We start from the raw sequence: 27,195 nt of genomic DNA on the forward strand, positions 1-27,195 counted from the left end.
GAGTTTCCATGTGACGATAATCCACTTAATTGAGATATAATTTGTGATAGCCAGGCCGCTTCTGGAAAGGGGCTATGCAGCTCAGTGGGCCTTACCTGGTAAAATAAAATGAAAGCGTTTAACACGAAAGAGGAATATTCTTGGTTCTTTCGGTAAAGTCACGTTGAAGGGAAACAATAAAGTAATAAAATATATATAACAATAAAATTCTCACGACGTTTCGACTTGTAACACAAACAGTCATCATCAGGTGAAACGTCGTGAGAATTTAATTGTTTCATATATATTTTATTGTTTCCCTTCAACGTGACTTTAACGAAAGAACCAAGAATATGAATCACTGCAGTCACGCCAGCTTGAAATCAAAACGAAAGAGGAAGTTGAGTTTTTGGGCCAACTTAGCAACCACGCGCCCCACTACGTATCTAGAGAACATGCAGGTGCCTCAATCGCATTGTATATTGTCGAACTTGTTTCACACCTCATCATTAGACCTCCTTTGCCAGTACCAAAATATAATAATAATAGGGGTTTTCCCCTTTTTCCTGGCAACAAAACTTAAACCTTTTTACAAGGATTCATGTTACTGCATTAACCGCAATACCTGCAGTGGAAATGCAAACAAAAACACACTATGATAATATGTTGCATTGTCCTTGAAGCTGATTGGTACACACCAAGGGACGGCTTTCTTTTGAGCCTCGACCCAATTGGTGCTCGACCAAAGGAGGTGTAATGATGTAGATGCTCACCCCGAGCCCTCATTACTTTGACAGTGGCATTGTCTTTAAGCTGTGTGACGCCTTTTTGGCGTCATCTGGTTGAGCATCAAATTGGGTCGAGGCTCAAAAGAAAGCCGTCCCTTGGTGTGGACCAATCAGTTTCAAGGACAATGCATATAATATAGTATGTTGTTTGTTTGCATTTTGGCTGCAAGTATTGTGGTTAATGCAGCAACATGAATCTTTATAAAAAGGTTTCAGTTTAGTTGCCAGCAAAAAGGGGAAAAGCCCCTATTATTATATTTCGATTTAAAGCTTTCGTGACTGCAGGGATTCATCTTCTCGGTTCTTTCGGTAAAGTCACCACCACGTAGAATGGGGATAAAATAATAAAAATTCTCACGACGTTCTATCCCCGTTCTACGTGACTTTACCGAAAGAACCAAGAAGATGAACCCCTATTATTATATTATTTCGCACCGTACGTAGCCAAGCGTGCTAATCGGAGGTGCCACCACCACCCCCCCACACACACTCCAACCGGGCGGCGAGTTTCCCACGGTTGCTCCAGATGCTCTTGAAGAAGCCGACGGCCTCCTTCAGGCGGCCGGTGGAGTCGTCCCTCGCTCGCCGCCGCCGCGTCGTCAAAGCACCGGATCCACTTTCATCCTCTCGTTGGCGCTGGGCGCGCCCCCGGAATCGAACACGCGGAAGCAACAGAGGACCCTTGGCGAAAGTAACACGGCCTTGGACCCGGGCCTTGGATCAACACGGTCTCCGGAGTTTGCAGGGCTCGTCCGGGGGACGGGCGGCCCGGTCGGGTCGCGAACGCGCCGACGGGACTTTGCCGGCAGTGGATTCAGTCCGACTGAGCCACTTTGCGTGCGTCGTGAAATTTATGCCCGGCCGCGTTTTCTCTCCTTCGAGGTCTTACGGAGGTTGATTGTGTGCACATAGCCGGCGCCTTATTCCAAGGCGCTTTCAGGGAATTGTGATATTGTAAGGTAAAAGATGTTGATCGCGGTTGAAGTAAATAGCAGTATGGGTTATTAAAAGTGTAGTTGTGGTGACAGGGGAACAGGTTGGAGTGGTTAAGGAGGGGTTGGGGTAGTGGTAGGGGCAGTGATGGGGGTTGGGGTAGTGGTAGGGGCAGTGATGGGGGTTGGGGTTGTGATGTGGGTTGGAGTAGTGATGGGGGTTGGGGTAGTGATGGGGGTTGGGGTAGTGATGGGGGTTGGGGTAGTGATGGGGGTTGGGGTAGTGATGGGGGTTGGAGTAGTGATGAGGGTTGGGGTAGTGATGGGGGTTGGGGTAGTGATGGGGGTTGGGGTAGTAATAGGGGTAGTGGTAGGGGCAGTGATGGGGGTTGGGGTAGTGATGGGGGTAGTGATAGGGGTTGGTGTAGTAATGGGGGTTGGGGTAGTGATGGGGGTAGGGGTAGTGATGGGGGTTGGAATAGTGATGGGGGTTGGGGTAGTAATAGGGGTAGTGATGGGGGTTGGGGTAGTGATGGGGGTTGGCGTAGTGATGGTGGTTGGTGATGGGGGTTGGGGTAGTGGTAGGGGCAGTGATGGGGGTTGGGGTAGTGGTAGGGGTAGTGATGGGGGTAGTGATGGGAGTTGGGGTAGTAGTGATGGGGGTAGGGGTAGTGATGGGGGTTGGAGTAGTAATAGTGGTAGGGGTAGTGATGGGGGTTGGGGTAGTGATGGGGGTAGGGGTAGTGATAGTGCGTGACGTCATAAATGACGTCACGAACCTGGGGGGGGGGGTGTGTCAGACATTTGTGACGATGTGTGACGAGGGGGGGGGGGAGGTGAGAAATGTGACGTCACATCAAAATGCGCAACTTTAAATAAATATAGACAACACATTCTACTTAAATAGACTTTGCAATAAATGTTTTCTCCTACAACATCAGAGTGCAGCGCCACATGAAATACGCACTACTGGAGGCACTATTAAATCGCTTTAATAGTTTAAAGCGATTTGAAGCATGTTTTATTTTCAAAATGGAAATATGGTTTTTGGGGGGGGGGGGGCAGAGCTTTGTGACGTCATATTTGAGGGGGGGGGTCTGACTTCTTGTGACGCCGTGTGATGAGGGGGAGGTCAAAAATCGTCCAAGATCGCGTGACGTCATTTATGCACAGCCCCCACAGGTGCACTTCGAGGCTCCTCGCTGCTTGGAGGAGGTCACGCCCCCTGCCATTAGACTCCGCCCCCTTCGCGGCGCGGCCCCGCCCTCTCCCCCCAAGCCCCGACCCCTCTTCCATTAGACCACGCCCCCTTTCCAGCCTTGCCCTCTCCCACCAAGCACCTCCCCCTCTTTCATTAGACCCCGCCCCTTCGTACCACGCCCACTCAAACCCCGACCCGTCTTCCACCAGACCCCGCCCATTTCGTAGCCCCCGCCCCAAGCCCCTCTTCCATTGGACCCTGCCTACTTTGTGGCAACGCCCACTCTCCCCAAGCCCCTTCCCCGTCTGTCTTTAGACCTCGTCCCTCCGTAGCCCCGCCCACTCTTTCCCAAGCTCCTCCCCCGCTTGCATTAGACCCCACCTCCTTCGTAGCACCGCCCTCTCCTCCAACCCCCCCCTCTTCCATTAGACCTCGCCCCTGCCGTAGCCCCGCCCACCCTGCCAAGCCCCTCCCCCTCTTCCGCTAGACCACCGCCCCCTTCGTAGCCCCCGCCCCTACAAGCCCCGCCCCTTCCAGGTTTGGGTCAATCGGAAGTTTAACTCGGGACGAGGGGGGGTAGCCGGGCCAATTAACTCGCTCAGCCACTCTGGTGGGGGGTAGTGTGGGGGGGGTAGTGTGTGTGGGGGGTAGTGTGTGTGTGGGGGGTAGTGTGTGTGTGGGGGATAGTGGGTGTGGGGGGTAGTGTGTGTGGGGGGTAGTGTGTGTGGGGGGTAGTGTGTGTGGGGGGTAGTGTGTGTGTGGGGGGTAGTGTGTGGGGGGTAGTGTGTGGGGGTAGTGTGTGTGGGGGGTAGTGTGTGTGTGGGGGGTAGTGTGTGTGGGGGGTAGTGTGTGTGGGGGGTAGTGTGTGGGGGGTAGTGTGTGTGGGGGGTAGTGTGTGTGTGGGGGGTAGTGTGTGTGTGGGGGGTAGTGTGTGTGTGGGGGGTAGTGTGTGTGTGGGGGATAGTGGGTGTGGGGGGTAGTGTGTGTGGGGGGTAGTGTGTGTGTGTGGGGGGTAGTGTGTGTGGGGGGTAGTGTGTGTGTGGGGGGTAGTGTGTGTGGGGGGTAGTGTGTGTGTGTGGGGGGGGTAGTGTGTGGGGGGGGGGAGTGTGGGGGGAGGAGGGAGTGTGTGGGGGGGGAGTGAGTGTGTGGTGGGGGGAGGAGTGAGTGTGTGTGGGGGGGGAGTGTGGGGGGAGGAGTGAGTGTGTGTGGGGGGTAGTGTGTGTGGGGGGGGGGAGTGTGGGGGGAGGAGGGAGTGTGTGGTGGGGGGTATCTGACGAGCGTCAACGTGGAGTTGGTGAGCGCCTATTAAAGGTCTGGCTGTTCGCTCGCGGTGATAACCGAGGTGAGAGGCCTGTGTGTGTGTGTCTCTCTGTGTCTCTGTGTGTGTATCTCTGTGTCTCTGTGTGTGTCTCTCTGTGTGTCTCTCTGTGTGTCTGTCTGTGTCTCTGTGTGTGTCTCTCTGTGTCTCTCTCTCTGTGTCTCTGTGTGTGTGTCTCTCTGTGTGTCTCTGTGTGTCTCTCTGTGTCTCTGTGTGTGTCTCTCTGTGTGTGTGTCTGTGTCTCTGTGTGTCTCTCTGTGTGTGTCTCTCTGTGTGTCTCTGTGTGTGTGTCTCTCTGTGTCTCTGTGTGTCTCTCTCTGTGTGTCTCTCTTTCCGTGTGTCTGTCTGTGTCTCTGTGTGTGTCTCTGTGTGTGTCTCTCTGTGTGTCTCTCTGTGTGTCTCTCTCTGTGTCTCTCTCTGTGTCTCTGTGCGTGTCTCTCTGTGTGTGTCTCTCTGTGTGTGTCTCTCTGTGTGTCTCTCTGTGTCTCTGTGTGTCTCTCTCTGTGTGTCTCTCTTTCCGTGTGTCTGTCTGTGTCTCTGTGTGTGTCTCTGTGTGTGTCTCTCTGTCTCTCTGTGTCTCTCTCTCTGTGTCTCTCTCTCTCTGTGTGTCTCTGCGGTTCCGTCGTCGACTCGGCCTTGAATGAACTGCACCTGCACAGCCGCGCCACTGGAGAGACAAAGGCGGCCGGAGGCCCTGCCCAGGTGCTGCGACTTCGCCTCGAGCAGCACTTTGCCCCATTGCGCTCTTGCCGCAGGCTACCAGGGGGAGCTTTGTCTTTGTGTCGACCTGTAGTTGTGTGGAGGTGTGTGCGTGTGTAGGCCTGTGTAGCATTATGTGTAGGCCTGTGTGTGTGTGTGTATATAGGTGTGTGTGTGTAGGTGTGTGTGTGTAGGCACAGGTGCTGGCTAAAGTGGCCCCTCGGGATAGAGTCATCATGTTGGGTGACTTCAATGCCCGAGTTGGTCATGATACTGGCACCTGGTCTGGAGTGATTGGAGGGCATGGGCCAGATCAGCTCAATAACAACGGTAGGAGGCTGCTAGATTTTTGTGCAGCCCATGGGCTTGTAATTACCAACACGCTGTTCCGGCATCGGCGCATCCACACAACATCATGGATGCATGCCGGGTCCAAGCAAGAACATCTGCTGGACTACATAGTGACGGACCAGCGAATGCGAGCCCATGTCCTTGACACCAGGACCTACCGTGGAGCTGATCTGCCCTCTGACCATCGACTAGTCATCTGTAAGATGCGCCTGCCATTCTTCCACTCCGGTGGTGGGTGTACACCCAGGACCCCATTCCAACATAAAGTGGCCTGGTCTCAGTTATCTGTTGAAAGTTGCAAGCGAGAATTTCATCCTTTGCTTGCGGCTGGGATTGGCATCGTCCCCGACTCCTCCTGATGTCGAGGGTAAATGGGCGAGGTTTAGGACTGTGACTCATGCAGCTGCAATGGCTGCTTTGGGTACGCGGTCCAGACCTCCCCAGAGACCCTGGCTGACAGAGGAGGTGTTCAGGATGGTTGAGAAAAAGCGACAGGCCCACTGTCATCGGCTACAGAATCCCACGTCAGAGAATGAGGAGGCTTACCGCAGCCTTCGCTCGGAGGTTCGGAGAGCCGTGAGGCGCTGCAAGGATGGGTGGTGGTCGCGGGTTGCTGAGGAGATGGAGTCTGCCTCAGTGGCCCGTGATCACAAATCTCTATTTAACTCCATCAAAAAAGTAACCTGCAGCGCCACACCTATTACCATCATTAGGGGAAAAAACGGTGATCCAATCTCCGACCCCCAGGAACAGGTTCGCAGATTTGCTGAGCATTTCTGTGAGGTCCTGGGGGAGGGAAAATCCCTCAGCCAGGAAAACATCGTGGCTCAAAGTGAGGATGACCCTGCTGAGGCTGCGGTGCCTCAAATATTGGAAGAAGTCACCCCCTGTGAGTGGCTGGCTGAGGTGCCATCTGCTGAGGAAGTATTGAAGGCGATCCGGAGTCTGAGACCAGGAAAGGCAGCGGGCAGAGATGATCTCCCAAGCGAATTGCTGAGGGAGGGTGGCGTTTGTGCACAGACTGCCCTATATGACATCATAACAACATTCTGGACCACTGGACGGGTTCCGCAGGATTGGAAGGATGCCCTGGTGGTCCCCCTTTTTAAGAAGGGGGACCGCACAGACTGTAACAACTACAGGGGCATCTCACTCCTCAGTGTGCCGGGAAAGGTCCTGGCAAGGATTATTCAGCATCGCCTTGCCAGGCACGCTGAGGAGAGGCTTGCGGAGCCCCAATGCGGTTTCAGGAAAGGGCGGTCCTGCACAGATGCCATATTTTCTGTCCGTCTGCTACAGCAGAGGTGTAGGGAATTCCAACAAGACCTACATCTCTGCTTTATTGACCTGGTCAAGGCCTATGATACTATCAGTAGGCCTGGGCTCTGGGTCGTTCTTCGTGCTTTTGGAGTACCTGACCCTCTGCTCACGATCATTAAGGACCTTCATGATGGTGAGCGGGCCCGGGTAAAACTACGTGGCCGGGAGTCAGAGCCATTCCCTGTACACCTTGGGGTGCGACAGGGATGTCCTCTGGCTCCCACATTATTTAACATCTATTTTGACCACGTAGTTCGTGAAGCCTTCAATAGCTGTACCCGGGGAATCTCCATATGGTACAGATATAATGGGAGGCTAATCGATGCCCGGGTGCGGTCAAGGGATGGCTCCCTATTGCTCAACCACGTTATGTATGCTGATGATTTGGTAATAGTTGCTCAGTCAGAGGAGGAGTTGGAGACGCTGCTGCTGAGACTGGAGCGTGCCACTAAGAGGTGGGGCCTTACCATCAGCCCCACCAAAACTAAGCACCTGCCTGGGTATTTTGTACCATCAGACACTCCACCCCCACAACTCCCAATCAGTGATGGGGCAGTTGTGGAGAGAGTGGAGAGTTTCCCATACCTGGGCAGTGTGCTTATGACCGGCTTCCGTTTAACAGCAGAGGTCTCACTCCGAATCAGTCGAGCGGCAATATCTTTTCATCGGTTGCGTAACGCTGTGTGGAAGCTACCTGGTCTGTCGCTCCGCACTAAGCTTCAGGTCTTCTCGGCCACGGTCATTCCCTCCCTTCTCTACGCTTGCGAAACGTGGACCCCCCTAATGGAACATCTTCGCCGGTTAGAAACATTTAGGCTGGCCTGCCTACGATCCATCCTGGGTTTAACCAGACTGGATTGTGTGAGGAGCTCACAAATCCTTGAAAGATCTGGGCAGGGTCCCATCGGTGAGCTCCTCCGGCAGGCAAGGCTGCGATGGCTGGGTCATGTAGCCCGCATGCCCAGCCACCGCATGCCGAAACAGCTTTTGTTTGGCCGGATTGAGGGGGCTAAGCGGGCGCGGCACGGGCTAGAGAAGAGATGGAGTGATGTGGTACAGGAGGACGTGGAGCTGAGTGGACTTGCCGATGACTGGTACCAGCGGTGTCAAGATCGACCTCTGTGGAGGAGGCTCGTGAAGGATGCTACTGGGCAGTTGGAGGCAGTCGCCCTCCAACAACAACGGAGGGCGGAGGAGCGACGCTCACAACAACGAGCGGAGCGCCGGGTGGCTAAAGCACAGCAGGTTGGCACAGTAGGGGGCACAGGTGGTGCATCAGCCAGTCATCTCAGTCAGTCGACCCGTAGCACCTGGGTCTGCCCAGTGACCTCCTGCCAGCGGGCGTTCGACACTTCACGTGGCCTCACGGTGCACATAGCCTGGCACAAGCGTCGTGGTGACGTCACCGCCACTTAGTGGCGAATGGCGGTTGTTGTTGTTGTTTGTAGGCAGGTGTGTGTGTGTAGGCAGGTGTGTGTGTGTAGGCCTGTGTAGCATTATGTGTAGGCCTGTGTGTGTGTGTATATAGTTGTGTGTGTGTAGGTGTGTGTGTGTAGGCAGGTGTGTGTGTGTAGGCAGGCGTGTGTGTAGGCAGGTGTGTGTGTGTAGGCCTGTGTAGCATTATGTGTAGGCCTGTGTGTGTGTATATAGGTGTGTGTGTAGGTGTGTGTGTGTAGGCAGGTGTGTGTGTGTAGGCAGGTGTGTGTGTGTAGGCCTGTGTAGCATTATGTGTAGGCCTGTGTGTGTGTTTATAGGTGTGTGTGTGTAGATGTGTGTGTGTAGGTGTGCGTGTAGGCAGGTGTGTGTGTGTAGGCAGGTGTGCGTGTGTAGGCAGGTGTGTGTGTAGGCAGGTGTGTGTGTAGGCAGGTGTGCGTGTAGGTGTCTGTAAGTGTATAGGTGTGTGTGTAAATGTATAGGTGTGTGTGTGTATATATAGGTGTGTGTAGGCCTGTGTGTGTATAAGTGTGTGTGTGTGTGTATATATAGGTGTGTGTGTAGGCCTGTGTGTGTGTAGGTGTGTGTGTAGGCAGGTGTGTCTGTGTTTACAGGTGTGTGTGTAGGCAGGTGTGTGTGTAGGTGTGTGTAAGTGTATAGGTGTGTGTGTGTAGGCCTGTGTGTGTGTAGGTGTGTGTGTAGGCAGGTGTGTGTGTAGGTGTGTGTAAGTGTATAGGTGTGTGTGTGTGTGTGTATATAGGTATGTGTGTGTGTAGGCCTGTGTGTGTGTAGGCGTGTGTGTGTAAGTGTATAGGTGTGTGTGTGTAAGTGTATAGGTGTGTGTGTAGGCGTGTGTGTGTGTAGGCGAGTGTGTGTAGGTGTGTGTGTGTAAGTGGGAGGCTGATCGATGCACGGGTGCGGTCAAGGGATGGCTCCCTATTGCTCAACCATGTTATGTATGCTGATGATTTGGTAATAGCTGCTCATTCAGAGGAGGAGTTGGAGACGCTGCTGCTGAGATTGGAGCGTGCCACTAAGAGATGGGGCCTTACCATCAGCCCCACCAAAACTAAGCACCTGCCTGGGTATTTTGTACCATCGGACACTCCACCCCCACAACTCCTTATCGGTGATGGGGCAGTTGTGGAGAGAGTGGAGAGTTTCCCATACCTTGGAAGTGTGCTTATGACCGGCTCCAGTTTAACAGCAGAGGTCTCACTCCGAATCAGTCGAGCGGCAATATCTTTTCATCGGTTGCGTAACGCTGTGTGGAAGCTACCTGGTCTGTCGCTCCGCACTAAGCTTCAGGTCTTCTCGGCCACGGTCATTCCCTCCCTTCTCTACGCTTGCGAAACATGGACCCCCCTAATGGAACATCTTCGCCGGTTAGAAACATTTAGGCTGGCCTGCCTACGATCCATCCTGGGTTTAACCAGACTGGATTGTGTGAGGAGCTCACAAATCCTTGAAAGATCTGGGCAAGGTCCCATCGGTGAGCTCTTCCGGCGGGCAAGGCTGTGATGGCTGGGTCATGTAGCCCGCATGCCCAGCCACCGCATGCCGAAACAGCTTTTGTTCGGCCGGATCGAGTGGGCTAAACGGGCGCGGCACGGGCTAGAGAAGAGATGAAGTGATGTGGTACAGGAAGACGTGGAGCTGAGTGGACTTGCCGATGACTGGTACCAGCGGTGTCAAGATCGGCCTCTGTGGAGGAGGCTCGTGAACGACGCTATTGGGCAGTTGGAGGCAGTCGCCCTCCAACAACAACGGAGGGCGGAGGAGCGACGCTCACAACAACGAGCGGAGCGCCGGGTGGCTAAAGCACAGCAGGTTGGCACAGTAGGGGGCACTGCTGGTGCATCAGCCAGTCATCTCAGTCAACCCGTGGCACCTGGGTCTGCCCCGTGACCTCCTGCCAGCGGGCGTTCGACACTTCACGTGGCCTCAAGGTGCACATGGCCTGGCACAAGCGTCGTGGTGACATTACCGCCACTTAGTGGCGAATGGCGGTTGTTGTTGTGTGTGTATTTAGGTGTGTGTGTAGGCCTGTGTGTGTGTGTGTAGGTATAGGTGTGTGTGTGTATGTATATAGGTGTGTGTGTGTGTATATTGGTGTGTGTAGGTATGTGTAGGTATATAGGTGTGTGTAGGTGTGTGTAGGTATAGACTGTAACAACTACAGGGGCATCTCACTCCTCAGTGTGCCGGGAAAGGTCCTGGAAAGGATGATTCAACATCGCCTTGCCAGGCACGCTGAGAAGAGGCTTGCGGAGCCCCAATGCGGTTTCAGGGAAGAGCGGTCCTGCACATATGCCATATTTTCTGTCCGTCTGCTGCAGCAGAGGTGTAGGGAATTCCAACAAGACCTACATCTCTGCTTTATTGACCTGGTCAAGGCCTATGATACCATCAGTAGGCCCTGGGCTCTGGGTTGTTCTTCGTGCTTTCAGAGTCCCTGAGTCTCTGCTCACGATTATTAAGGACCTTCATGATGGTGAGCGGGCCCGGGTAAAATTACGTGGCCGGGAGTCAGAGCCATTCCCTGTTCACCTTGGGGTGCGACAGGGATGTCCTCTGGCTCTAACATTATTTAACACCTATTTCGACCACGTAGTTCATGAAGCCTTCAGTAGCTGTACCGGAGGAATTTCCATTTGGTACAGATACAATGGGAGGCTGATGGATGCCCGGGTGCGGTCAAGGGATGGCTCCCTATTGCTCAACCACGTTATGTAAGACGATGATTTGGTAATAGCTGCTCATTCAGAGGAGGAGTTGGAGACGCTGCTGCTGAGACTTGGAGCGTGCCACTAAGAGATGGGGCCTTACCATCAGTCCCACCAAAACTAAGCACCTGCCTGGGTATTTTGAACCATCGGACACTCCACCCCCACAACTCCCAATCGGTGATGGGGCAGTTGTGGAGAGAGTGGAGAGTTTCCCATACCTGGGCAGTGTGCTTATGACCGGCTCCAGTTTAACAGCAGAGGTCTCACTCCGAATCAGTCGAGCGGCAATATCTTTTCATCGGTTGCGTAACACTGTGTGGAAGCAACCTGGTCTGTCGCTCCGCACTAAGCTTCAGGTCTTCTCGGCCACGGTCATTCCCTCCCTTCTCTACGCTTGCGAAACATGGACCCCCCTAATGGAACATCTTCGCCGGTTAGAAACATTTAGGCTGGCCTGCCTACGATCCATCCTGGGTTTAACCAGACTGGATTGTGTGAGGAGCTCACAAATCCTTGAAAGATCTGGGCAAGGTCCCATCGGTGAGCTCTTCCGGCGGGCAAGGCTGTGATGGCTGGGTCATGTAGCCCGCATGCCCAGCCACCGCATGCCGAAACAGCTTTTGTTCGGCCGGATCGAGTGGGCTAAACGGGCGCGGCACGGGCTAGAGAAGAGATGAAGTGATGTGGTACAGGAAGACGTGGAGCTGAGTGGACTTGCCGATGACTGGTACCAGCGGTGTCAAGATCGGCCTCTGTGGAGGAGGCTCGTGAACGACGCTATTGGGCAGTTGGAGGCAGTCGCCCTCCAACAACAACGGAGGGCGGAGGAGCGACGCTCACAACAACGAGCGGAGCGCCGGGTGGCTAAAGCACAGCAGGTTGGCACAGTAGGGGGCACTGCTGATGCATCAGCCAGTCATCTCAGTCAACCCGTGGCACCTGGGTCTGCCCCGTGACCTCCTGCCAGCGGGCGTTCGACACTTCACGTGGCCTCAAGGTGCACATGGCCTGGCACAAGCGTCGTGGTGACATTACCGCCACTTAGTGGCGAATGGCGGTTGTTGTTGTGTGTGTATTTAGGTGTGTGTGTAGGCCTGTGTGTGTGTGTGTAGGTATAGGTGTGTGTGTGTATGTATATAGGTGTGTGTGTGTGTATATTGGTGTGTGTAGGTATGTGTAGGTATATAGGTGTGTGTAGGTGTGTGTAGGTATAGACTGTAACAACTACAGGGGCATCTCACTCCTCAGTGTGCCGGGAAAGGTCCTGGAAAGGATGATTCAACATCGCCTTGCCAGGCACGCTGAGAAGAGGCTTGCGGAGCCCCAATGCGGTTTCAGGGAAGAGCGGTCCTGCACATATGCCATATTTTCTGTCCGTCTGCTGCAGCAGAGGTGTAGGGAATTCCAACAAGACCTACATCTCTGCTTTATTGACCTGGTCAAGGCCTATGATACCATCAGTAGGCCCTGGGCTCTGGGTTGTTCTTCGTGCTTTCAGAGTCCCTGAGTCTCTGCTCACGATTATTAAGGACCTTCATGATGGTGAGCGGGCCCGGGTAAAATTACGTGGCCGGGAGTCAGAGCCATTCCCTGTTCACCTTGGGGTGCGACAGGGATGTCCTCTGGCTCTAACATTATTTAACACCTATTTCGACCACGTAGTTCATGAAGCCTTCAGTAGCTGTACCGGAGGAATTTCCATTTGGTACAGATACAATGGGAGGCTGATGGATGCCCGGGTGCGGTCAAGGGATGGCTCCCTATTGCTCAACCACGTTATGTAAGACGATGATTTGGTAATAGCTGCTCATTCAGAGGAGGAGTTGGAGACGCTGCTGCTGAGACTTGGAGCGTGCCACTAAGAGATGGGGCCTTACCATCAGTCCCACCAAAACTAAGCACCTGCCTGGGTATTTTGAACCATCGGACACTCCACCCCCACAACTCCCAATCGGTGATGGGGCAGTTGTGGAGAGAGTGGAGAGTTTCCCATACCTGGGCAGTGTGCTTATGACCGGCTCCAGTTTAACAGCAGAGGTCTCACTCCGAATCAGTCGAGCGGCAATATCTTTTCATCAGTTGCGTAATGCTGTGTGGAAGCTACCTGGTCTGTCGCTCCGCACTAAGCTTCAGGTCTTCTCAGCCACGGTCATTCCCTCCACTACGCTTGCGAAACGTGGACCCCCTTAATGGAGCATCTTCGCCGGTTGGAAACATTTAGGCTGACCTGCTTACGATCCATCCTGGGTTTAACCAGGCTGGATTGTGTGAGGAGCTCACAAATCCTTGAAAGATCTGGGCAAGGTCCCATCGGTGAGCTCCTCCGGCTGGCAAAGCTGCGTTGGCTGGGTCATGTAGCCCGCATGCCCAGCCACCGCATGCCGAAACAGCTTTTGTTCGGCTGGATCGAGGGGGCTAAACGGGCGCGGCACGGGCTAGAGAAGAGATGGAGTGATGTGGTACAGGAGGACTTGGAGCTGAGTGGACTTGCCGATGACTGGTACCAGCGGTGTCAAGAACGGCCTCTGTGGAGGAGGCTCGTGAAGGACGCTACTGGGCAGTTGGAGGTAGTCGCCCTCCAACAACAACGGAGGGCGGAGGAGCAACGCTCACAACAATGAGCGGAGCGCCGGGTGGCTAAAGCACAGCAGGTTGGCACAGTAGGGGGCACAGGTGGTGCACCAGCCAGTCATCTCAGTCAGTCGACCCGTGGCACCTGGGTCTGCCCCGTGACCTCCTGCCCGCGGGCATTCGACACTCCACGTGACCTCAAGGTGCACATGGCCTGGCACAAGCGTCGTGGTGACGTCACCGCCACTTAGTGGCGAATGGCGGTTGTTATTGTTGTAGGTTTATAGGTGTGAATAGGTGTGTGTGTAAGCCTGTGGGTGTGTTGCGTGTAGGTATATAGGTGTAAATAGGTGTGTATGTCGGTCTTTGGGTGTGTATACGTGTGTTGTAGGTCTGTGGGTGTGAATCGGTGTTTGTGTAGTTATGTAAGTGTGTAGGTGTGGTTCGTGGGAGTTTAGTGGTTAGCGCTTCGTTGCGCTACGAACCCGGCGGCTCGAGTTCAATTCCCGCTCACGGTCACCAACACCGGCGACGATGATCCGAACTGGTCTTGGGCCACCCCTAGGTCGACTGAGCCTCAAATGACTGCCTGTTGCGGTGTGTGAACATTGCCAAAGGCGGCCGGGCGTGGTGCTGGCCACCCACCCCCTCGTGTGTCACCGTGCCGGCCTTCACTGGTGCCGCTCGCTAACAGCACTTGCTTCTGCAGTCTATTCACAGGCTGTACAGGGGGATCTTTCTTGGCACAGCGGGGATCACAGCTGGTGCATCTGCCAGTCATCTGGGTCAACCCATGGCGCCTGGGTCTGTCCCGTGACCTCCCCTGCCAGCGAGAGTCTCAAGCTGCACCGAGCCTGGTGCAAGCGCTTTGGTGACGTCACCACGACGAATGGTTAGTGTGTGTGCGTGGCATCTACATATATATATAAAAAAGGGAAATTTGTGAATGTGCGTCTGTTTGAAATGTTTAGCGTACTTCCCAACATGCAACAAACTTGAAATTTGGCATGTGGGTGGCTTCCAGACTGTACACAATTTGAAAAAGTATAAGCAATAGACTTTTGTATTTTGGGGGAGGGTGGGAGGGGGGGGCGCGCAATGATGGACATATTTTGCACGGCAAGCGAGCGGTGACGTCACGTCTGTGATGTCACCCACACGTGGCAGCGTCACGCAGCGTGCCTGCTGACGTCACGCATCCCCCCCCCCCACCCCCCCCCAACCCTCCGCGTAGGGCCGCGTGTTAATCCAAGACAAGAATCCAGGTTCCCGGGCGAAGCCGGGTAGTAAAGCGAGTTTGTAAATATCAATGTGTCGTCAAACCTCGCCACGACCCCACACGGCCAATCAGAGTAAGGCTGTGCCACGTGAACAAAACTGGGCCGGATTAGTTGCTGGTTCAGCACTAAAACCGCTTGCGTGTTGGGAGAGTTAAACCCGCCACAACATTTACCATTTGAGTACTGATTTAAAGCTTTCGTGACTGCAGTGATTCATATTCTTAGCTCTTTTGGTTAAGCCACGTTGAAGGGAAACAATAAAATAACAAAATATATATAAAACAATTTTATTGTTTTATATACATTTAATTGTTTTTATATATTTTATTATTTTATTGTTTCCCTTCAACGTGACTTTACCGAAAGAACCAACAATATACTGTTTGTACGTTTCGCCGGTAATGACGACGATGACGACAACAAGCCGCCTCGTCGGGCGACGGCCAGGATCGTGGAGAAAATCCCCGTCCCTGTTTGGGTCTGAAATAGACGGGGGGCGGGGTGGGTTAAAAATCTGCAGTCCTCTTTCCGAAGTCGCCACCTTTACTCACCTCGCGCAGCCAAAATGATCACGCTCGGGATGGTCTCGTCGAGGTTGAAGCTCCGAAATTTTGACTTGAAACTTTCGTGACTGCAGGAAGAAAAAAATAATAATAGATCACACGACGTTCCGATCGTCGCGAGGACGGTCGCTCGTGTGGCGATCGAAAACGCCGCGCGATCCGTAATGATTTTCGACCCACGTGACTCTGCCCAAAGACTGCGGATTCCTGCGGTCACGAAAAGCTTGAAATGAAGATTGAAACCATAGAATGGTAAAAAAAAAAAACCTCTTACCGATTGGTCGCGGAAGCCCCGCGACTTGACTGCCCCCACCACGTGCTGAGACTGGCGTTTTGTACGTTCTCACGCCAGACCCAGTGGTTGTCAGACCATCGGTGATGGTCCTTCCGGGGTTGTTAAGCGGTGATGATGCAGACAGCGCAGGACAACGGCGACGGCGTTATTTACACCTTTCGTTTATTTTTCGGGGGCGGGGGGGTGGGTCTTGGGGGGAACGGAAGCCGAATTTTTATTCACCCTGGAGGAATGCGATGAGCCGTGGAGCACAAACACGATGGGATTGCAAAGTACAACAAAGGTGTTCGTAATAGAGGTGTTTTTGGGTTAGATCGCTTTGTTTATGAACGTGTCATAACCCTCCACCTGCCCGTCACGGCCACAACGTAAGGGGACCGTGGGCAATTACAGCCAACGTGAGTTGAGCGTAGACAACTAGACCCAAGCCAAAACACAACAGATAAAAAATAATGTTTAAAAAATATTTGTTTTTATTTTTTATGATAGAATATGGTATCGTCATCAGTGTGACATAAGTATAGCAAGTTTGGAGTCGATACCGCATTGGGAAGTGGGTTAAGATTGAGTCACAAGATTTGAGCAGGCAACAACAACAACAGACAGTGAGTTAATAGAAAGCGTGTAAAAATAATGTTTAAAAATATTATACCACATTGGGAATTGGGTTAAAGTTTACTGACAAGATGTGGAGCAAATAACAACAACAGACAGTGAGTTAATAGAAAGCGTGTAAAAATAATGTTTAAGAATATTATATTTTTAATTTTTAATGATTGAATATGGTATCGTCATCAGTGTGACAGAAGTATATACCAAGTTTGCAGTCGATGCCACATTGGGAAGTGGGTTAACGTTGAGTCACAAGATTTGAGCAGACAACAACAACAACAGACAGAGTGAGTTAATAGAAAGCGTGTAATAATAAGAGCTACCCGGCTCAGTGGGCCTTGCCTCGTAACGAAGGCTGTTTTGGGTTACGTCGCTTTATTTATGAACGTGTCGTAACCCTCCACCTGCCCGTCACGGCCAATCGGCAAAGAAAAGAGTGTCACGTTGACAAAAGACAAAATTAGTTCACTACTTGAGCCCACCGGCGCGTTGAAGAGTGAATCCACAACGCTTGCAATTTTTTGAGTACGGCGTTTCGCTGGCGATTGCGGGCAGCGTCGGCGGGCAATTTGCCAGAATAGCGAAGCCCCCTTCCTGCTCCCGGTCTTAAATAGAGCAGCAGGTGGTGACGTCATCATTTCACCCCTTAATTGGTTCTTTCCGTAAAGTCACCGCCACGTAGGATGAGAAATAAAATAATAAATTGATAAAATAAAATAACGCGATTAAATTCTCACGACGTTTCAGCCACAACACAAGCGGCCTTCATCAGGTGAAGGGACGAGACTGTCTCGAGGACAGCGCTGGAGCGAACAAAGCCAAGCTCAGACCGCGACCTTTAAGCTGTGCGAGAAGAAACAGAGCGCCTTGACAAAGGAATTAGCATAAAAATTAGCATTTAATTGGCGGACTTAGCATGATGAACGGTGTAGAGGGGGTGCACATGTGCAGACCGGCGAGGGGGGAAGGGGGAGTTTACATACTGATTGTGTGAAAAGGGAGTTTAAGCTGCTGCGAAAGTTTGGGATACCACTACTTGAAAAAATATACTGTACCATTGAAAATTAGTTTAATGGTTGGTTCGGATATTTTACTCTGGTCGCTTCACCTGATGAAGGCCACTTGTGTTGTGGCCGAAACGTCGTGATTTTTTGCCGTTTTAATTTTTTTTACCCACGTGACTTTACCGAATAGAACCAAAGGGTATGGATCCTTGCAGTCATGAAAGCTTCAAATCTAGAATCCCCAATCCTACCGGGCAAGTCCCACCCGGGGGGTTAGGAGGAGCTCATGAAATTATCGTCGGAGCAAAACCTGGCCGCGAACGGCAGCTCGACTGAAGCGGCGTGTCGCATGGGAAATTTAGTCGGAGCGAAAAAGCGCGCGTTGATTTTCGTCGGCGCCAATTTGACGTGGCGCTCTGGATGCGAAGTGGATGTACGGTACAGCGCGATCGAGTGAACGGAACTACGTCGCAGCGCGAGGAGGGATAAAGAAGGCCGGGCGGCGGCTGCCTCGGCGCGGCAGCGTCACCGGGATACTGCTGGATGCTACTCGACGCTACCCCATACGCGGCCTCGGGTCTTTGCTCGGCCCTGTGGTGCGCATCTCGCGCGTTTCTCGCCGAACTTCGCTTCTCAGCCTTGCACGGAGCACGCGCGCCAACGCGGGCACTCCGTTGATCTTGATAATGTTTAAGTAAAATTTTTATTTAAAGCTTTCGGGACTGCAGGGATTCACACTCTTGGTTCTTTCGGTAAAGTCACCACCACGTAGAAGGGAAACAATGAAATAATAAAAATATAAAACGATAAAATTCTCACGACGTTTCGACTGCAACACAAGCAATCATCATCAGGTGTAAACCACAGCAAGAAAAACTTTTTTCAAACCACAGCATGAAAAACTTTTTTCAAATTTTTCTTGCTGTGGTTTTCGCACCTGATGATGATGATTGCTTGTGTTGCAGTCGAAACGTCGTGAGAATTTTATTGTTTTATATTTTTATTATTTTATTGTTTCCCTTCTACGTGGTGGTGACTTTACCGAAAGAACCAAGAATATGATGTTCAAGTTCTGTGCAAAACGAGTTACAGCTGGCCGAGACTAATTCGAAATTCTATCGGAATTGAGAGAGATATTTGTTTTAACCGTTCTGATAGCTACGGGCTTGGTGCTGCTGCTCAAGCGAATTATGAAAGTAATATGACACTTTTTAACTGCATGCCTCTCCAGGTCACCATGTGTCGATGGTTAATGTGAGCAGACAATCACGGGTATCGCAATTTCTTGCACCTAACAACGGCAGGATGTGTACGCATGATGTGCATGCATAATAGAATTGAAGCTTTCGTGGCTGCAGGAATAACTATACTCTATTGGTTCATTCGGTAAAGTCACGTTTGTAGAAATACAATGTAAATATATTTGAAATTATTTAAATTGTATCTTCATAATAAAAGTAAAAAAAAATATGTAAATTTTATTTTAATAATTTTAAAATTGACTTAAATTTTACTTTTATTTCTACATACGTGACTTTACCGAATGAGCCATTGAGTGATAATTACCATATGAGTAACCCAACCGGTAATGGATATCAATTGTAATACATATAAATACATCACCCACCCTCCCTCTCTGGCTTTCACACCTGATTGGCTCACAAGTGATGACATCACATTTATTCCACCCCCCCGTCTATTTAAGACCGACACAGGAGGAAGATCTCTCCACCACTCTGGCTGTCGACCAACGATGCCTGTTGTTGTTGTTGTCGTTGTCGTTGCAACGTCACGGCACCCGAATTGTAAATGTTGCAGTGGTGGCTTCACTCTCCCGATGCGCGACCGGTTTAGTGCCGAACCGGCAACGAAATCGGCTTCACGTTTTGTTCACGTGAAGCCAACCTCGCCTGATCGGCCGTGTGCGTCGGGTGCTGCTGCTGCTGCTGCGTTTTCACCCCATTGCCCACGGGCTTGCTCCAGGTTCTCCGGTTTCCCCGGCACGGCTAAGCTAAAAAAAAAGACTTAGGCCGTGCGATGTTGCCACCGCTTGTTCCTGGCCAACGTGCCAGCGCGGCGACTTGAAATAGAGATTCTCCCGTGACTCGCTCCGGCTCGCCCGGGCAAGGCGCGCAACGTCAATGCCTATGACGGGGGCCAATTGAAGCTCGTCTTTGAGATGGAATCGGAATCTTTATTTGGACCGAATGAGCTAAAAAGCTGATTATTTCACAAGGTGGTCCGGTAAGGGGGCCATGGGGGAGGTTCCGAACGTAACAACAACAACCACGGTACAAAGCAACGCTGAGCTATAAGTGTTCTGATAAGTCACTTCAGCGCTATTGCCAGGAAGGGATAAATCTCTAATTATTAACGAGTTATGTGCCAGAGGTCCGCTTGTAAGTCCCAACTTTACTCTCTATCGATTCCAAACATGTAAAAAAAATATTTAAAGCTTTCGTGACTGCAGGGATTCATATTCTTCTGTAGATGCCATTGGTTCTTCACGTTCTGCAGATGTAGATGCCACTGGTTCTTCACGTTCTGTAGATGTAGATGCCACTGGTTTTTCATGTTCTGTAGATGCCACTGGTTCTTCACGTTCTGTAGATGTAGATGCCACTGGTTCTTCATGTTCTGTAGATGTAGATGCCACTGGTTCTTCACGTTCTGCAGATGTAGATGCCACTGGTTCTTCACATTCTGCAGATGTAGATGCCACTGATTCTTCATGTTCTACAGATGTAGATGCCACTGGTTCTTCACGATCTGTAGATGTAGATGCCACTGGTTCTTCATGTTCTGCAGATGTAGATGCCACTGATTCTTCATGTTCTACAGATGTAGATGCCACTGGTTCTTCATGTTATGTAGATACCGCTGGTTCTTCATGTTCTGCAGATGTAGATGCCACTGGTTCTTCACGTTCTGCAGATGTAGATGCCACTGGTTCTTTATGTTCTGCAGATGTAGATGCCACTGATTCTTCATGTTCTGTAGATGCCACTGGTTCTTCATGTTCTGCAGATGTAGATGCCACTGGTTCTTCACGTTCTACAGATGGATAGGCCACTGGTTCTTCATGTTCTATAGATGCCGCTGGTTCTTCATGTTCTGCAGATGTAGATGACACTGGTTCTTGACGTTCTGCAGATGTAGATGCCACTGGTTCTTCACGTTCTGCAGATGTAGATGCCACTGGTTCTTCACCTTCTGTAGATGCCACTGGTTCTTCATGTTCTGCAGATGTAGATGCCACTGGTTCTTCACGTTCTGCAGATGTAGATGCCACTGGTTCTTCACGTTCTGCAGATGTAGATGCAGATGTAGATGTAGATGCCACTGGTTCTTCACGTTCTGCAGATGTAGATGCCACTGGTTCTTCATGTTTTGTAGATGCCACTGGTTCTTCATGTTCTGCAGATGTAGATGCCACTGGTTCTTCACGTTCTACAGATGGATAGGCCACTGGTTCTTCATGTTCTATAGATGCCGCTGGTTCTTCATGTTCTGCAGATGTAGATGACACTGGTTCTTGACGTTCTGCAGATGTAGATGCCACTGGTTCTTCACGTTCTGCAGATGTAGATGCCACTGGTTCTTCACCTTCTGTAGATGCCACTGGTTCTTCATGTTCTGCAGATGTAGATGCCACTGGTTCTTCACGTTCTGCAGATGTAGATGCCACTGGTTCTTCACGTTCTGCAGATGTAGATGCAGATGTAGATGCCACTGGTTCTTCACGTTCTGCAGATGTAGATGCCACTGGTTCTTCATGTTTTGTAGATGCCACTGGTTCTTCATGTTCTGCAGATGTAGATGCCACTGGTTCTTCACGTTCTACAGATGGATAGGCCACTGGTTCTTCATGTTCTATAGATGCCGCTGGTTCTTCATGTTCTGCAGATGTAGATGCCACTGGTTCTTGACGTTATGCAGATGTAGATGCCACTGGTTCTTCATGCTCTGCAGATGTAGATGCCACTGGTTCTTCACGTTCTACAGATGGATAGGCCACTGGTTCTTCATGTTCTATAGATGCCGTTGGTTCTTCATGTTCTGCAGATGTAGATGCCACTGGTTCTTGACGTTCTGCAGATGTAGATGCCACTGGTTCTTCACGTTCTGCAGATGTAGATGCCACTGGTTCTTCACGTTCTGTAGATGCCACTGGTTCTTCACGTTCTGCAGATGTAGATGCCACTGGTTCTTCACGTTCTGCAGATGTAGATGCCACTGGTTATTCACGTTCTGCAGATGTAGATGCCACTGGTTCTTCATGTTCTGTAGATGCCACTGGTTCTTCATGTTCTGTAGACGCAGATGCCACTGGTTCTTCATGTTCTGTAGATGCCACTGGTTCTTCATGTTTTGCAGATGTAGGTGCCACTGGTTCTTCACGTTCTGCAGATGTAGATGCCACTGGTTCTTCATGTTCTGTAGATGCCACTGGTTCTTCACGTTCTGTAGATGTAGATGCCACTGGTTCTTCACGTTCTGTAGATGTAGATGCCACTGGTTCTTCACGTTCTACAGATGGATAGGCCACTGGTTCTTCATGTTCTATAGATGCCGCTGGTTCTTCATGTTCTGCAGATGTAGATGACACTGGTTCTTGACGTTCTGCAGATGTAGATGCCACTGGTTCTTCACGTTCTGCAGATGTAGATGCCACTGGTTCTTCACCTTCTGTAGATGCCACTGGTTCTTCATGTTCTGCAGATGTAGATGCCACTGGTTCTTCACGTTCTGCAGATGTAGATGCCACTGGTTCTTCACGTTCTGCAGATGTAGATGCAGATGTAGATGTAGATGCCACTGGTTCTTCACGTTCTGCAGATGTAGATGCCACTGGTTCTTCATGTTTTGTAGATGCCACTGGTTCTTCATGTTCTGCAGATGTAGATGCCACTGGTTCTTCACGTTCTACAGATGGATAGGCCACTGGTTCTTCATGTTCTATAGATGCCGCTGGTTCTTCATGTTCTGCAGATGTAGATGCCACTGGTTCTTGACGTTATGCAGATGTAGATGCCACTGGTTCTTCATGCTCTGCAGATGTAGATGCCACTAGTTCTTCACGTTCTACAGATGGATAGGCCACTGGTTCTTCATGTTCTATAGATGCCGCTGGTTCTTCATGTTCTGCAGATGTAGATGCCACTGGTTCTTGACGTTCTGCAGATGTAGATGCCACTGGTTGTTTACGTTCTGCAGATGTAGATGCCACTGTTTCTTCACGTTCTGTACATGCCACTGGTTCTTCACGTTCTGCAGATGTAGATGCCACTGGTTCTTCACGTTCTGCAGATGTAGATGCCACTGGTTATTCACGTTCTGCAGATGTAGATGCCACTGGTTCTTCATGTTCTGTAGATGCCACTGGTTCTTCATGTTCTGTAGACGCAGATGCCACTGGTTCTTCATGTTCTGTAGATGCCACTGGTTGTTCATGTTTTGCAGATGTAGGTGCCACTGGTTCTTCACGTTCTGCAGATGTAGATGCCACTGGTTCTTCATGTTCTGTAGATGCCACTGGTTCTTCACGTTCTGTAGATGTAGATGCCACTGGTTCTTCACGTTCTGTAGATGTAGATGCCACTGGTTCTTCACGTTCTGCAGATGTTGTTGCCACTGGTTCTTCACGTTCTGCAGATGTAGATGCCACTGATTCTTCATGTTCTACAGATGTAGATGCCACTGGTTCTTCACGATCTGTAGATGTAGATGCCACTGGTTCTTCATGTTCTGTAGATGCCGCTGGTTCTTCATGTTTTGCAGATGTAGATGCCACTGGTTCTTCACGTTTTGCAGATGTAGATGCCACTGGTTCTTCATGTTCTGCAGATGTAGATGCCACTGGTTCTTCACATTCTACATATGGATAGGCCACTGGTTCTTCATGTTCTGTAGATGCCGCTGGTTCTTCATGTTCTGCAGATATAGATGCCACTGGTTCTTCACATTCTACAGATGGATATGCCACTGGTTCTTCATGTTCTGTAGATGCCGATGGTTCTTCATGTTCTGTAGACGCAGATGCCACTGGTTCTTCATGTTCTGTAGATTCCACTGGTTCTTAATGTTTTGCAGATGTAGATGCCACTGGTTCTTCACATTCTGTAGATGTAGATGCCACTGGTTCTTCACGTTCTGTAGATGTAGATGCCACTGGTTCTTCACGTTCTGCAGATGTAGATGCCACTGGTTCTTCATGTTCTACAGATGTAGATGCCACTGGTTCTTTATGTTCTGCAGATGTAGATGCCACTGGTTTTTCACGTTCTGCAGATGTAGATGCCACTGGTTCTTCATGTTCTGTAGATGTAGATGCCACTGGTTCTTCACGTTCTGCAGATGTAGATGCCACTGGTTCTTCATGTTCTGCAGATGTAGATGCCACTGGTTCTTTATGTTCTGCAGATATAGATGCCACTGGTTTTTCACGTTCTGCAGATGTAGATGCCACTGGTTCTTCATGTTCTGTAGATGCCACTGGTTCTTAATGTTTTGCAGATGTAGATGCCACTGGTTCTTCACGTTCTGTAGATGTAGATGCCACTGGTTCTTCACGTTCTGTAGATGTAGATGCCACTGGTCCTTCACGTTCTACAGATGCAGATGCCACTCGTTCTTCATGTTCTGTAGACGCAGATGCCACTGGTTCTTCATGTTCTACAGATGTAGATGCCACTGGTTCTTCATGTTCTGTAGATGCCACTGGTTCTTCACGTTCTGTAGATGTAGATGCCACTGGTTCTTGACGTTCTGCAGATGTAGATGCCACTGGTTCTTCACGTTCTGCAGATGTAGATGCCACTGATTCTTCATGTTCTACAGATGTAGATGCCACTGGTTCTTCATTTTCTGTAGATGCCGCTGGTTCTTCATGTTCTGCAGATGTAGATGCCACTGGTTCTTTATGTTCTGCAGATGTAGATGCCACTGGTTTTTCACGTTCTGCAGATGCCACTGGTTCTTCATGTTCTGTAGATGCCGCTGGTTCTTCATGTTCTGCAGATGTAGATGCCACTGGTTCTTGACGTTCTGCAGATGTAGATGCCACTGGTTCTTCACGTTCTGCAGATGGAGATGCCACTGGTTCTTCACGTTCTGCAGATGTAGATGGCACTGGTTCTTCACGTTCTGCAGATGTAGATGCCACTGCTTCTTCATGTTCTGTAGATGCCGCTGGTTCTTTATGTTCTGCAGATGTAGATGCCACTGGTTTTTCACGTTCTGCAGATGTAGATGCCACTGGTTCTTCACGTTCTGCAGATGTAGCTGCCACTGGTTTTTCACGTTCTGCAGATGTAGATGCCACTGGTTCTTCACGTTCTGCAGATGTACATGCCACTGGTCCTTCACATTCTGTAGATGTAGATGCCACTGGTCCTTCACGTGGCATCTACATGAAATGCGGACCAGGTTTGTTCGTATCTCTGAACGCCCCTAAGCCGAATGTTTACGAGGAGTCCCTGTACTGGCAAAAAGGTCCCATAGATGTAACTCCTCGACCCGAGCCACAGGTGTTCTGAAACTTGCATCGTCTCTTCTACCGTTCACCTTTTGCCCAGCAGTTTCGAAGACGATGCAAGCATTCGTTAAATTATCAGAGCATGTTTTTTTTGCCACGAGTATGACATTCGATCAGTTGCGGACTTCGTGAAGCCTTGCAAGCAGGCGTGCGCCCGTTTGGCGTTTGAACATCTCGGCGCCCTCCTCTCTTTTCATCGCCAGAAAGGGCTTATTCTTGGTTCTTTCGGTAAAGTCACGTTGAAGGGAAACAATAAAATAATAAAATATAGATTTTATTGCTTCCCTTCAACGTGACTTGACCGAAAGAACCAAGAATATGAATCGCTGCAGTCACGAAAGCTTCAAATCAAAGCCATATTCTGAGTGAGTGACTGCCTTGACCGTTTTCTCTAATTTGAACTCCTATCGTTTATTTGTTTTCCCTGTGATCGTACGCAGTTGTAAACCCGCTGACACCGCGCGCCCCACTCGCTGCTGGACATCTGTGGAAAAAGGAGCTTCACCGGATTCCCATCTGCCGTCGACAAACAAAGGTTCTGATTTCCGACTATCGGCTCGTCATCCGTGAGAACCTTAATCGTCGCCCGCAGCCGATGTTGGCATCGTTCCGACCCCCCCTTCCTCCTGATGCCCAGGGGAAATGGGCGAGGTTCAGGAATGTGGCTCATGCAGCTGCAATGGCTGCATTGGGTACGCGGTCCAGGCCTTAGCCAGAGACCCTCGCCGACGGAGGAGGTGTTCTGGCTAGTCGAGAGAAAGTGACGGGCCCACTCCCGCCGTTCACAGCGTCCCACGTCGGGGAGGTTGGGAGAGCCGTGCGGAACGGCAAGGGACGAGTGGGTTTCGCACGTCACCGTTTAATGCCGTCGAAAACGGTAACTTGCGGCGACTCGCGCCGATTGCCGTCCTGAAAGGGAGGTGGGAGGGGGGGGGAGGTGGTGGTGGGTGGGAAAAATTTAAAAAGGTGTTCAGATCTCCGGTGTTCAGATCTCCGACCCCCCCAGGAACAGGTCTTGGTCTAGGGGAAATGCCTCCGCTCGGATAACATCACGGGGCAGAGGGTTGCGGATGACCCTGCTAGGGCTGCCGTGCCACATATGATGGAGGAAGTGGGCAGCCCACCTGCGAGTGAGTTATTTGCGAGCCGTCTGTTGAGGAAATGCGAGGGACAACCTGCGGGTCTGGGAGTGGGAAAAGCACCGGGGAGAGATGGTCTACCGTAAGCGAAACTGCTGAGGGAGCGTGGCGTTGGTGTGCAAGCCGGCCCTGTATGACGATCGCAACACTCCGGACCACTGAATGGGTTCCACTGGATTGGAAGTATACTCTGGTATGTCCATATGTCTCTCTCTGTGTGTGTGTCTCTGTGTGTATCTCTCTGTGTGTGTCTGTATCTCTGTGTGTGTCTGTATCTCTCTGTGTGTGTCTGTATCTCTCTGTGTGTCTGTATCTCTCTCTGTATCTCTCTGCATATTCGCACCTCGATATCTCTCCCTATATCTCCCTCCCCTCCCTCCCTCCCTCCCTCCCCTCCCCTCCCCTCCCTCCCTCCCTCCCTCCCTCCCTCCCTCCCTCCCTCCCCTCCCTCCCTCCCTCCCTCCCTCCCTCCCCTCCCTCCCTCCCTCCCTCCCTCCCTCCCTCCCCTCCCTCCCTCCCTCCCTCCCTCCCCTCCCTCCCTCCCTCCCTCCCTCCCCTCCCTCCCTCCCTCCCTCTCTCCCTCCCCTCCCCTCCCTCCCTCCCTCCCTCCCCCCCCTCCACTCCCCTCCCCTCCGCGTGCCGGCGTGCAGATGGACTACGACTCGGTGATGCTGAGGACCGGTGGCATGGGGCGCTTCCAGTGGGCCGTGCTTCTGCTCACGTGGCTGCCCAACGTGCCGCTCGCCTTCAATCTCCTGTCCGACGCATTCTTCACGGCCTCGCCGCGCCACCACTGCCGCCCGGGCCACTCGGGGCCAGCGCCCCCTGCTGCCTGGGGGAAGGGGAGCGCCGACCGGGAGGCGCTGCTGAACCTCACCGTGCCCTGGGAGGTGGACCCCGCCGGGCGGGGGCACGTGAGTTGTTGGGGGTCAATGCGGGGGAAGGGGTGGGGGGGGGTGGGGGGTGGGGGGGTGGGGGGGTGGGTGGGGGGTGGGGGTGGGAATGTCGTCGGGAATGTCGTCGGGAATGTCGTGGGAATGTCGTGGGAATGTCGTGGGAATGTCGTGGGAATTGTCCGTCGTGTTTGAGATGTTCCAACGCCGGACAGACACTCGTCCATTGGCAAGGCATCATCACAGTCCGCATTAACCACGCACAAACAAACACACAACAACAACTCTTGACAACAACAACCACAATGGTGACGTTATTGTCTTTGAAACTCATTGTCCTTGTAGCCTTCCTCAATGCCTCGTCCAACACCGCTGTCAGCGCAGAGAACGGCAAAAAGGCCAATGCCAGGAGCGGAACACCACCACAACAACCACCACCACAACAACGACCATCACCACCACCACAACAACCATCACCATCACGACAACAACCATCACCACCACCACAACCACCATCACCACCACCACCACAACAACCATCACAACAACA

At 51.4% G+C, this 27,195-nt stretch overlaps 1 protein-coding gene across 1 annotated transcript in view; it reads left to right on the forward strand.

Moving 5' to 3' along the window:
• The first annotated feature begins 4,145 nt into the window (after positions 1 to 4,145).
• Positions 4,146 to 27,195, forward strand: part of LOC116937559 (solute carrier family 22 member 17-like) — a 55,375-nt gene continuing 32,325 nt past the window's right edge. The window contains exons 1-4 of the mRNA XM_076055096.1: positions 4,146 to 4,242; positions 14,032 to 14,214; positions 25,054 to 25,148; positions 26,403 to 26,666. Coding sequence (XP_075911211.1) covers positions 26,403 to 26,666 — 264 coding nt within the window. The 5' untranslated portion in view covers positions 4,146 to 4,242; positions 14,032 to 14,214; positions 25,054 to 25,148. The remainder of the gene's footprint in view (positions 4,243 to 14,031; positions 14,215 to 25,053; positions 25,149 to 26,402; positions 26,667 to 27,195) is intronic.

This window comes from Petromyzon marinus, chromosome 69, assembly GCF_048934315.1.
Source record: "Petromyzon marinus isolate PM22_M1 ecotype Great Lakes invasive population chromosome 69, UKy_Petmar_22M1.pri1.0, whole genome shotgun sequence".
NCBI lineage: Eukaryota > Metazoa > Chordata > Hyperoartia > Petromyzontiformes > Petromyzontidae > Petromyzon > Petromyzon marinus.